The sequence below is a fragment of the Pezoporus flaviventris genome, unplaced genomic scaffold (assembly GCF_033815535.1).
Source record: "Pezoporus flaviventris isolate CSIRO_AGI_PZ_B2104156 unplaced genomic scaffold, CSIRO_AGI_Pfla_v1 ptg000040l, whole genome shotgun sequence".
In the NCBI taxonomy this organism is placed as follows: Eukaryota; Metazoa; Chordata; class Aves; order Psittaciformes; family Psittacidae; genus Pezoporus; species Pezoporus flaviventris.
This window is the reverse complement of record NW_026892588.1, coordinates 5,592,118-5,603,553: the sequence shown is the minus strand read 5'-3', so window position 1 is coordinate 5,603,553 and position 11,436 is coordinate 5,592,118. Positions and strand designations below refer to the sequence as shown.

Sequence of the window (11,436 nt, the reverse complement as noted above, 5' to 3'; positions counted from 1 at the left end):
GGGCGGTCCGGCGTGGGGATTGGCGGGGGCGCCTCGTTTGAACAGGCCGGTGGAGGTACGGCGGTTGGCGCTGTGGCGGAGCGTCTTGTGGCGGATTGCTGGTTGTGTGACGAGCGGGAGCAGACCCCGCTCCGGGGTTCTGCCCCGGCTATGGCAGCGGGTTTCTTCTCCGGAGCGGCGGTGTGGGAGCTGAGTGCTCCTACCAACCCTAGGCGGCGGCGGCGGCGCTGGGCCATCCGGGGTGATGAGGAGGACGCGGATGAAGTCCCCGCTGTCCTGGTCCTGAGCCACTTCTCCCGGCCACCGTTCCTCAGCTTCGGCAGCCTGCATGTCGGCGCCTCCCGCACACGTCTCCTGGGCATCGACAACCCCAACGCAGAGGACACCGATGTGGTCGTCGACCGCTTTCCGGCTTCCGACAAGGGCTTCAGCATCGAGCATCACCGCTTTTTCGTGCAGGTACCGGGAGGGGCGCGGGGCTGCGGCAGCGAGGACTGTGGGCTGTGTGACACTCAAGGGAGCATGGCACGCTGCTGGGCGGTGGGGAAGGCCGAGGCCTGAGGAGTGATACTGCTTTGCAGCGTTATCCTCCGCCGGAAGAGTCGCGCATCACCTGGCGGCATCCAACCGTAAGATGGGTTGGGGTGGGTTTGGTAGCCGGTACCCTGGGAGCGACATCCGTGCTGTGCTGCTTGTTTCGCCTTCGCGTGAAAGCGGAAATGAAGGGGGAGCCTTAGGTGGTGGGGTGAGACCTCCCTTGGCCCGGGGGGGTTGTCACAGGCACAGAGGGGCCTTTTGGCAGGAAGGTGGTGGGGAAAAAATAAATGTTCTCCGGGAATGTGGTTTTAAAAACAGACAGAAGAGTAAGAGGTGTTCAAAAGTGCTCCTTCAAAACGTCGGAGGTGATTTGTTCAGAAATAAAGGCTGAGGGAGCTTGTGGAGGAGATAGTCGTTCACTCTTCTGCGTGGTAATAATATAATGGAGAGCAAAGCAGGCTTAATCTAGGAATAATATACAGCTGTCGAGGAAATATAAACCATAGCTAAGGCAGTCAGTGCTGGGACTTTTTTAAGGACAATTTAAACAAAAAACTCTCCAGAGCCTTCGTGATAAACTCTCTGGAGATCCTTTGCATCAATGTGCTTATAAAAACAGACTGGAGTCTCGCTGTGAAGTATTTGAATAACAAGTTCTTATAGTAATTAATGAATGCTAACCAATGTGGACTGGCTGTACTGTATAAGCACATGTTGAATTAGTTTATATGTTTTCCTTAAATACATCTGCCAGAGGTAGTGGAATTCCTAATTTGTATGCCCAAGAGATTGGTCGTTTGCAAACTGTTTTTGATTTTTATCTGAGGTACAACCGTTCTTTGGTCTATGTCTTGGTTTTGAAGGGTCAGAGTTGATGTTCTTCTTCGTAGCCAGTACAGTGCTGTGTTCTGGCTTTAGCATGAGAATAATGCTCATAACACAGCAGTGTTATGGTTGTTGTTCAGAAGTGCTTACCCTGATCAAGGACTTTGCAGTCTTTCATGCTCTGCCAGTGAGGAAGGGCACAAGAAGCCCAGAGGGAGCAGAGACAGGACACCTGACATGAACTAACCAGAAGGATATTCCATACCACACAGCACGTCATGCCCAGTATAAAAACTGGGAGGAGTTGGCCAAGAGGGGGCGATTGCTGCTCCATTGTGGGCTGGGCATCAGTGGGTGGGTGATGAGCACTTGTATTGTGCATCATTTGTGTTTCTTGGGTTTTATTCTTCTTCCAATTTTTTCCTATTATTACAGTTGTTATGTTTTACTTCAGTTATTAAGCTGTTCTTACCTCAACCTGTGGGTTTTACCTTTTCCTGATATTCTTCCCCATTCCATGGCTGGTGTGTGTGCATACTTTGTTGACTGCTGGGCTTAAACCATGACAGCCTGTCAATATTGAGACCATCAGAACACCATAGGTTACTCCTACATAAACCCTATATAACCATAGGTTACATAATCTTTACATAGATCATGCATAGCTCCATAGCTTCCTTGCTTATTTGCATCTTTATTCAATGAACTTAGGTGTCAAATCTCATCTTGGTAGGTTATTTAACTAAAAGAAATTTACACTTGTATTTAGATTCAGGTAAGGTCCTAAAAAATAACCTCTGATTATTGGTCCAGCTATAATTCTCACAAAATTACTTTAAAGGGCTTACATGGTTAATATGTGCAAAAAAGTTATTTCTTCTACTTACCTTTACTAAAATTTTGTCCTTTCTACTGTATCTACATATGTTCTTGCTTGTTTTCCTTTATAGTTTCATTAAGAGGTATGTGCCCTTTTATTAAGAAAACATTTTTGATAGAGATTGCTTAAATTTACATGCCAGGGGAAAAATTGACATTTAAAAACTGTTTATTTTCCCATGTTGTCAGAATATATGTTGCTTATCTATACCGCTTCTAATTTGATTCAATTACTTTATCTTTCTTACATAAGTGTACCTAAGTACTAGATTTAATTGTTTCTTTTTCTCCAATAGTCAGGACAAAAAGTCTTCGTTCCTGTAACATGGACACCATTAGAAGAAGGAAAAGTTAGAGAACTGATAACTTTTGTTATTAATGGCATTGTAAAACATCAAGCTGTGCTCCTGGGTGTTGCCGAGCAGCCTCTGAAGAAAAAGGTCAGTGTCTGTTTATTATGTGTCTTAATTCCATTACTTTGACATAGCTGACACAATACTGATTTTATTAGTAAAAAATTCAGTGAAGGAGAATTGAAATTTGATAAATGATGCTGTCTGTAAGAATACCCATTGTCTTAATTATTTTTCATTTGGATTGGAAAGTAGATACTAGTGCATTGCGGTTTAGAGAATAAAACTAAAACATGACTCAAAAAGCCTGAAAATAATTTGCTATGAGTTTTGGACTAGGTATTCTTTTTATAGTAGTTTTAGACTTTTAATACACTAGTAACCTTCATTTTTACACATAAAAGTATTTAGAAAGTCAGCATATTAACTTTCATTTGTGGTTCTTTTTCAGAGGAGTCTTTGGGATACTATTAAAAAGAAAAACTCTTCAGAAACATCTGCTTCAACAAAAGTTAAAAGTACTTCTAAAGTTAAAAATATTAATAAGACCTTTCAAGTTTCTCAGAAATTGGACAGACTTAGAAGCCCACTTCAGCCATGTGAAAATCAGAACATGGTGGAAAATAGTACATCCCCAGGAAACGATTCACTTGTTGGCTCAGAAAATAAATTGCCTATATCTCCTGTTGCACCAGTGCTAGAGGAACATCATAATAATGCTTGCACACCACTTGCAATGAGAAGATCAACTACATTCTTGGATATTGCCGCCACTGTGAATAATGAGTTAATGCCTGAAATGGACAGCTGTGACGTCAAGAAATTTGTTATTGATCACAATGAATTTGAAAATGCATGCAGTACTACTGAAGTAGCACAACTGTCAATTTCAAACAATGAAGTAGTTCCTAATCATGTGCACCCATCAGTTTGCACTCCAGAACACTCAGCATCCTTGCCTGTTCTATGTACAAGGAGGATTTTAAGCCCAGATTCTTTTGTAAATGACAGTTATCAAGTGGATATAGATATAATAGAACAGCCTATTCCAATTCTGTCACCTGATCAATTTGTGAAAGACAGCTTGTCAGATGAGCAATTAAAGACTCCTATACTCAAAGCAGCTGTAATATCTTCTACTACAGAGACTTATGTTGTAAAGAAATTCCCTCCCTCAAAATGGAAAAAAAATGGAGATGTAGAAACAAAACCACATGCTCATACAGAACACAACTTAAATGAAGTCTTGGAGATACATAATGTAGAATCAAAGGTATTTCATTATGAGAAACCCAAAGAAAATCACTGCAGTTTTGCTTCTACAGAGGAACTTCAGACTCACAATTCTTTGAGAGAACAACCAAACAAGCGCCCAGTTCTTTCTGCCACTGTCATAAAAACTAAGCCTGATGTTGAAGAAAAAAGAAGGGAAACCCACTGGCCTAAATCTAAAAAATGCCTTAATAAAGCAATAATGGGATGTGCTGATGTTCTTGTACATACAAAAGCAGAAATATTTAACCAACTTCCAGTCATAGGTCCCATTTCAGCTGAACATAAGTGTCACAATGACAAAGTAAATTTATCTCCTACTAGATCAACTTCTTTGTGTCGCAAGAGGAAAAGTGACATGTATGTAGAAAATAGTAAAGTTACAGCTCCAGTGTATGTGGAAGAAGTGGAAAGAAAAAAAACCCTTATGTCTACTGTGGACAATAAAATGCATAACACTGTAAGACCATCAGCCTTCAAACCTGCAAACCGAGAGAGAGTAGGGCAGAGGAAGAAAGCTGGTGAGCAGTTTTTTTTTCATTTACCACTTTTTGGAAAGATGCCTTTGACTATGGAATTTTTGTAGCAAACTTGAACTGTCTAGCAACAGTCAGGAATATTTCATATCTAGTAGAATCATAGAATACCAGATTTGAAGAGTTGTCTGGTTCAACCTTCCCAGGCAAACCATGACCTTGACTAGATAGCCTAGCATGCTGTCCAGCTGAATCTTAAAGGTGTCCAACACTGGGGAATCCAGCATTTCCCTGGGAGATTGTTCCAGTGGCTGATTATTCTCATTGTGAAAAGTTTTCTTCTTGTGTCCAGTCAGAATTTCCCCAGGAGTAGCTTGTGCCCGTTACCCCTTTCTTTTCCATGTGACTCCTTGTAAAAAGGGAGTCTTAAGTCGTCTTTGTAGATACCCTTTGAATACTGGAACATGATGATAACATCTCCCCTGAGCCTTTTCATATCTCTGAAATTTGGGCCTTTTCAGTTTGTTAGATATTGTCTGGATTTTAAAAATTTGAAAGCCAATTTTGGTGATGTGATTAGCTTAAAATTTACTCTTTCTTAAACCTTGCTAATGACAGTAACATGAAAAGTGTCTGAGAGTTCTCAAGCAGAGTTCTTGTAATTTAAATTTACTAAAACTTACTGCACAAGATTTGTCATATGTACACTTACTGTTGTGAATATTTGACTCCATTACTGTTGTCACATGTTTTCAAATATGTAGTTCTCAAGTCTCATTCACTCTGCCTGCTTTTTACTCTCTAATTACCTTATCAGACTTGTGTAGATCCTTCTGTCTTTACAGTTTGCCAATACTTTGTTGCTCGAAGGTCAGTAGTTGATTTCTTGTATTCAATGTGTTTTTGGTTTTCTAAATGCTCCATTCCCAAATATGCTCTGGAATGCAAAAAGAATGAGGGTTTGTAACTGAAAGACTCATTTAATTTGCAGAATCTTCACACAGGTCCTAACAGGAAAAATTTGTTATAGCTTTCAGATGAAAATAACATATGCTAATTGCTTCAGTTCAAATGATCTGTTCTGTGATCTAGATTTTATTTGGGGCTTTCAGTAATGCCCTTTACATCAGGCTTTCTAAGATAAGTCTGCATAAAACAAGAACACACTAAGTGTTGCACTCTAACAGTACTAGTGTGTAGCAGGAAGAGCTATGTTACCTAACAGGTCATTTCTATTACAGTTTGTATATTTCTATATCGCTTACAGTAAGGTTAGATGGACTGGACAAGGAAGTATTCTGTGAGCTCAAAATGACTTTGGTGTCTCTTAATCCTAGTTGTGAAACACAGAAATGACAGCTTTGAGTTATGTTCTTATTGGCATTTTTTTCTGGAGAAATAAAACCCGTTATTCTTTTAATTGTACAAACATTGTCTATAGGCTTCACAAAAAGAACTCATATTTCACTACTAAAATTTAACTTTGAAAAGCCAATCAGCGATTTAATCCTTTTGAGATCCAGTTTTATTAAAAAAATACCAGTATGTATGAAAAATTTATTAGAAGTGCAAGAAAGATTGGAATGATTACTTCACTTCTTTAGAAGTGAGTGTTCTACTACTTGAAACTAAGCAGGAGGGTACAACTTGTAAAAGTCTTCCTACTCATAATGATACTTGGTAGCTAGTGCCTTGATGCTTAAGCTAGCGCAATTTGGGCTGCTCTGAAATGAGTATCAATGTAGTATGCCGTCTAGCTGTGAGAAGAGGTGAGTCAAGCCCTAAAATTCTTACCTTTTACCCCATATGTTTACCGAATACACTTTCACATATTCTAATGAATGTTTTTACCAATTACCTTAGTGTTTCTAGCCATATAATAATCAATTACAAATGGTGTATTTGCTTAGTGTATGGAAAATCTGTGAAATGCAATAGCGCTTATTTATTCAACTATTTTTCCCTTTTATTTGTCATCAAACTGATTTGCTTAACTTTTTCCATCAATGGGAGATTATGGGTATTTTGCATGGGTTTATGGGGAATTACTATAGTTCTGTATTTTATAAATTATATAAACTTTAATACATTAACTTTCATTGACATATTGGTTGTTGATATTTGTGTGTGAATGCTTATAGGTTCTTCACTTCAAAAAGCATCTAGAACTACCAACAGAATTAGTAAACCCATCCCTGGATTGGCTCAGTCTCACCTGACATTTGTGAAACCACTGAAAACAGGTAAGCTGGCTTTCTGGCATTTAGTAAAACAGTATACACTGAACTGGACATTGCAATTGTTGTACTGCTAGTGATTGGTAAGACCAACTGGTTAGAGCTGAGATGAAATAGAAGATTGTACCTACAATGACTCAACATGTAGTAGAAAAATATATGTAGCCTTTCATGTTCCATTTTGACTACTCATAAGAAAAGTGGTTGCAACACACTGGCCAGCTGAAGGTACATGTTACTTTCTTCCAGTTTTGCTTGTAAATTTAAAAGCTACCTTTTTTACAAACATGCACACAGAGAATGTTCCCAGCTGACTGGTTATCAGTGAAATGCCTCTGATACCTGATAACGTTTTAATACAACAGAATACCTGAGAAAACCTTTTACCAAAAGAATGCTAATTTTGCAGAGCTAATAATACTAATTCGATCTGATCAGAAAAAATTATCTATAAAATGGTTCTTCCTGGATGTAATCCAGCTCAACTCTTTTTTGCCACAAGATGTGCATAGCTAATGGCCTGGGTTATAGAAATCTTGTCTTTGTTCTAGTGCTTTAGTAACTTAATACATGTTTTGTGGCTGAAAGTTATTTAGCAGTGGCTGATCTGAAGTTACTGACGATTCTAACAGTCTGCTTTTTTGTGCTACAGTGCTAAATGGAGTGTAAAATGTCAGTTCTTTCCACAATGAAATGTATATTGGTTATCAAACATTTAAAGAACTGCCGAGGGTTTTTCTTTTTTTTCTTTTTTTTTTTTTTAAGTCATCCCTAGGCATCCAATGCCTTTTGCTGCTAAAAACATGTTTTATGACGAGCGTTGGAAGGAGAAGCAGCAACGAGGTTTCACCTGGTGGTTAAATTTTGTACTTACCCCCGATGACTTCAATGTAAAGACAAACACTTCACAAGGTAAGGGTACAAAAGTTTTCACTTTGTCTTTTGATGTTCTTGAACATTATATAACATACTTTATTAGCATTAATGAGTAGTTCTAAGCTGTCACTTTAGTTTCTGTAATAATAAGCTCTAAGGTAAGAGCTTTTTGGTTTTTATTTTTTATGTATCACCTGTGTTTCATTTTTCAGCATTTGACTTAATACAGTGATAATTATAATCCAAATGTTTGTTAATGTGTCTCAGTGCAGTTAAGCTAGAAAATATGGAATATGCTAAACCAAAAGCAGTTCTTACACTGAACACAGTGCTGTCCGTCCCATCAGAATTTTATAACCATCTAACCCTTTTCAGAGTCATATTTTCCTCTCACTTGCTCACACCAAGCACAGCATAGTATACACCTGAATGTTCTGAAACAAGAAATACGCACTGGAACATGTGGCGGTGACAGTCCTCTGTGTGTGATTGTCGAATCCTTACCTGTTGAAAAACATTATAGTTTTCACTTTATTAAAATGACTGTGTAATGTACTTCAACAATCTTCAGCTTCAAAATAAAAGTTGGAGCTGGTACAATTGATCTTAAAGTTGCATTCCTAGCTCTACTTGTTTATGAAATAAGCATTGTTATATTAAATATTTGACTAATATACATATATATGACAATATATGTTTAGTACAACAGCTGATAAGCTTCCTGAGGTATAAAATCATTAGTCAGAAAGAACCTAGGAAAATGTGAATTTAGAGAGAAAAAAGTAAATAAGGTGGGAAAAGCTACCTTTATTTGAGATATAAATGCATACCTTTTGTGTGCTTTTTAAGCAGTAAATGCAGCTGCTCTTATCTTGGGAGAAGAGAACCATCATAAAACCAGCGTGCCTAAAGCACCAACAAAAGATGAAGCATCTTTAAAAGCTTATATGGCTCATCGTAAGCTGAATAAGTTACGGCGTGATGCTTGCCGTTTGTTTACATCTGAAACAATGGTTAAAGCTATTAAGAAGCTGGAAGTTGAAATTGAAAGTAGACGTTTGTTAGTTCGTAGAGACAGACACCTCTGGAAAGATGTAGGTAAGAATACTAAAACTTTGCATCCTCTCTTTTCTTGTAAATAGGTAAAGAGTATTTACAGACTAAGTTGATTTAATCTAAAATTGGTTGATAGAAATTTTTGCTATAATATGAAATGCTTGCTGGAGGTAATATTGCATAATACTGTCTTTCAGGAGAGAGGCAGAAAGTCGTTAACTGGCTTTTATCTTACAATCCTTTGTGGCTGCGTATAGGCCTGGAGGTAAGTGCAGAATTGATGGGATATAATTAAATTTTAAAGATATCTAGCATTTTTTTAGTAGGAGATGTTTTGGGTTTCTTTGTATTTTCTATTTTACTAAATGAGATAAGTTTAATTTAGTTATAACATATTTACATCTCTTTTAATACAACAGACTTGCTTTTAAAAAGTGTTTAGCCTATTAAAAAGGAAAGTATTTACTCAAGGAAAATGGAAATTATCTCCCTGGCCAATAACGCAAAAGAAGATTCCTATCGGTTTCGCTCTTTACTAAACTGGAGAAAAATGTGGCTGTCTTAAAGAAGTTCCTGTTTGATTCCTGAGATGCAGGTTATTGTACATGTTTTGAAATGAGACTATTTTTTCTGCACTTTCCTTTGGTTTTGTCCTTCAGTGACTGATTTGAAAAACTGGTTGTGTTTTAGAGACTATTTACTATTTACTACTTTTGAATTTCAGTAATGTATGATGTTTTTTAAAAAATCCTACCTTGCCTGTATTTGAGGTAATTTTTAATGGTTTTTATTCCCCCCCCCCCCCCCCCCCCTTTCATATTAGACTGTTTATGGAGAACTGATAGCTTTGGAGAGTAATAGTGATGTTATGGGTTTAGCAATATTTATCCTTAATCGCTTGCTTTGGAACCCTGACATTGCAGCTGAATACAGACATCCCACTGTGCCTCACCTTTACAGAGAAGGTAAGTACTATTTCCCAAATTAGGTTATTTTTAGCACTTGATTTTTAACTGTCACTTAATGGGTTCTGCTTTTTTAGGTCATGAAGAAACTTTGTCAAAATTCACACTAAAAAAATTGCTGCTATTAGTTTGCTTTCTGGATTGTGCCAAACAGTCAAGAATCATTGACCACGATCCTTGCCTCTTTTGTAAGGATGCAGAGTTCAAGGTAAGAGGCCTGTGATTTGCTGTCTCCCTCCAACATTGTCATAAGATTCAATGTAGAATTCATTTTTCTTTTTTAATCTGTGTACTTTTCTTTAAGAAGTCTTGTCTGTTCATCCATTTGCACAAGCTTTCTCAATACACCATCTCAGGGTCATGTAAAGGAAATTCCAGGAGAATTGAAGTGTTGGTCTTGTAGGAAGGACTTTGTTTTCTTGTGTTATGAGGTTTACCTCTCTAAGGTTAAACTTCTGCATTATGTCCAACTATCACTCTAACATGCTGCAGCTGATCTTAAACTGCATGTCAAATTGATAGGATTTTCTGTTGTTTTTTTTTTTTCTGTTACTTTTTTGTTATAAGAAGACTACGCAACATCTGTTCTACAAAGGTTTTGATTAACAAATATGTTCGAATAAAATCACTTTTCTTGGGTTTGTAATATATTGACAAGAAGACTGAGAAAAACGTATTCCTGAATTTGGTGATGTTTTCAATGACATGGTAACCTGGTATGATGAAAGTTAAAGCTGTATGAACTAGCTCAAAATAAATTAAAACAAAATAATTTATCGTTTTAAATATTAACCAAGGAAACATCAAGTCCAATTTGAGAGACAAGGGATGAAAATTGTGTTCTGCTTGATGAATATTGTAGTGTTAAGATTATTTTCCCTTTTAATTTTTTTTTTCAATTTCTTTTAGGCTAGCAAAGACCTTCTGCTTGCATTTTCTCGGGATTTCCTGAGTGGTGAAGGTGACCTTTCCCGCCATCTTGGTTTCTTAGGACTACCCGTCAGACATATTCAAACTCCACTTGATGAATTTGATTTTGCTGTAACGAATCTGGCTGTGGACTTACAATGTGGCATTCGTCTTGTGTACGTTGATACAGAATTACTTTGAAGTATTTATTTTCTTCTGTAAGATACTTAATAAGATCATTAAACTGTGAAATTCCCTTTTTAGGAGAACAATGGAACTTCTCACCAAAAACTGGGATCTTTCAAAACAACTGAGAGTTCCTGCAATAAGTCGTCTACAGAAGATGCATAATGTTGACATTGTTCTTAATGTGCTAAAAGAGCAAGGAATTCACTTGAAAGATGAAAGTGGTAAGGCCTAGAAAGCAGGGTTACTTTAAATGCATTGGAGTAGTGCACACTTTAATTCCCTGTTTTATTTAATAGGTGCTTCAATTGGCTCCAGGGATATTGTGGATAGACACAGAGAACGAACGTTGGCGCTCTTGTGGAAAATTGTTTTTGCCTTCCAGGTACTATTCAATTACTTAGACTGGTGTTTTTACTTGTAACAAACAAACAAATTTTCAGGAATATTTGTTGTCAGTAAAAGACTCTGAAATTTAAGTTCAGACTGAAATGATCCGTTTTGAAGTGCCATGCAAACTTTACCTAAATCAACTAACTGTGGCCTAAAAATACAGATTCAGTAACATTTTCACTGTGCTTTTTCTTATATACATTCATACAAGTTTTTGGAAAACTTTTAGTTTATGCTCTGTGACAACAGAATTGATAGTGAAAAGTAAAATAACGTTGGTCTCAAAATGCTAAATACGAGTAAAATGATTAGGCTGCTTTGGAGTTGCACTGATAGGCAATTATAAAATAAGCTCTGAAGCTATAGTTCTTCTAGTTTCTTTTCATTTGTCTGAAACAGTCAATTTGAAGAAACATTCTTGAGCCAAGAATGAAAATTTCTTGGGCATTACTGCAATGGTATTTCAAAGCCA

At 37.4% G+C, this 11,436-nt stretch overlaps 1 protein-coding gene across 3 annotated transcripts in view; it reads left to right on the top strand.

Moving 5' to 3' along the window:
• The first annotated feature begins 95 nt into the window (after positions 1-95).
• The window catches only part of ASPM (assembly factor for spindle microtubules), a 29,547-nt gene continuing 18,206 nt past the window's right edge, over positions 96-11,436 (top strand). For 2 of the 3 annotated variants that reach the window (XR_009745563.1, XM_061465525.1), the window contains exons 1-12: positions 96-459; positions 2,538-2,681; positions 3,046-4,387; positions 6,484-6,585; positions 7,345-7,491; positions 8,308-8,553; positions 8,709-8,776; positions 9,335-9,476; positions 9,554-9,684; positions 10,386-10,561; positions 10,650-10,795; positions 10,871-10,956. Coding sequence is in view for 1 of the 3 variants with exons in the window: in XM_061465525.1 (XP_061321509.1) it covers positions 151-459; positions 2,538-2,681; positions 3,046-4,387; positions 6,484-6,585; positions 7,345-7,491; positions 8,308-8,553; positions 8,709-8,776; positions 9,335-9,476; positions 9,554-9,684; positions 10,386-10,561; positions 10,650-10,795; positions 10,871-10,956 (3,039 nt within the window). In the remaining 2 variants the exon portion in view is untranslated. Of the gene's footprint in view, positions 460-2,537; positions 2,682-3,045; positions 4,388-6,483; positions 6,586-7,344; positions 7,492-8,304; positions 8,554-8,708; positions 8,777-9,334; positions 9,477-9,553; positions 9,685-10,385; positions 10,562-10,649; positions 10,796-10,870; positions 10,957-11,436 lie in introns of all 3 variants that reach the window. The other variant, XR_009745562.1, reaches the window with a different exon arrangement.